The 731-nt window shown below is 47.7% G+C and overlaps 1 protein-coding gene across 1 annotated transcript in view; it reads right to left on the bottom strand.

Moving 5' to 3' along the window:
- KAT8 (lysine acetyltransferase 8) overlaps window positions 1-731 on the bottom strand; it is a 15663-nt gene that overhangs the window by 12452 nt on the left and 2480 nt on the right. The window contains exon 2 of the mRNA XM_015851032.2: window positions 530-604. Within this exon, the coding sequence (XP_015706518.1) occupies window positions 530-604 (75 nt within the window). The remainder of the gene's footprint in view (window positions 1-529; window positions 605-731) is intronic.

Consider the following 731-nt stretch of genomic DNA (forward strand, 5'->3'; position numbering starts at 1 on the left):
TATAAGACCCTAAAAACCCTATAGATCCTATATGGCCCTATAAGACCCCATAGCAGCCCTATAAGGTCCCATAAGACACTATAAGACCCTAAAAACCCTAAAGATCCTATAAGGCCCTATAAGACCCCATAAGGCCCTATAAGGTCCCATAAGACACTATAAGACCCTAAAAACACTATAGATCCTATATGGCCCTATAAGACCCCATAAGGCCCCATAAGACACTATAAGAGCCTAAAAACCCTATATGGCCCTATAGAGTTCTATATGGCCCTATAATACTCTACGTGACCCTATGAAGTCCTATAAAACCCTATAAGACCCCATAAGGCCCCATAAGACCCCATAAAGCCCTATAAGGTCCCATAAGGCCCTATAAGGTCCCATAAGACACTATAAGACCCTAAAAACCCTATAGATCCTATATGGCCCTATAAGACCCCATAGTGGCCCTATATAGCCCCATAGCGGCCCTATAGCGGGTATTTGGGGTGTTTTGGGGTTTTTTTGGGGTATTTGTAGGACTTACAGCCGACGTAATGGACGTAGAACTCCTCGCGTCCCTCCTGCTCGTTGAGCCGCGACTGGATCACCTCCGCCGAGTCTATAGGGGAAATATAGGGGGTACAATGGGGTCGGGACCCCATAGGGACCCATAGAGACCCATAGGGCCCCATAGAGCCCCATATGGGCCCCATAGAGACCCACAGACCCCATAGAGCCCCATAGAG

The sequence above is a fragment of the Coturnix japonica genome, unplaced genomic scaffold (assembly GCF_001577835.2).
Source record: "Coturnix japonica isolate 7356 unplaced genomic scaffold, Coturnix japonica 2.1 chrUnrandom650, whole genome shotgun sequence".
NCBI lineage: Eukaryota > Metazoa > Chordata > Aves > Galliformes > Phasianidae > Coturnix > Coturnix japonica.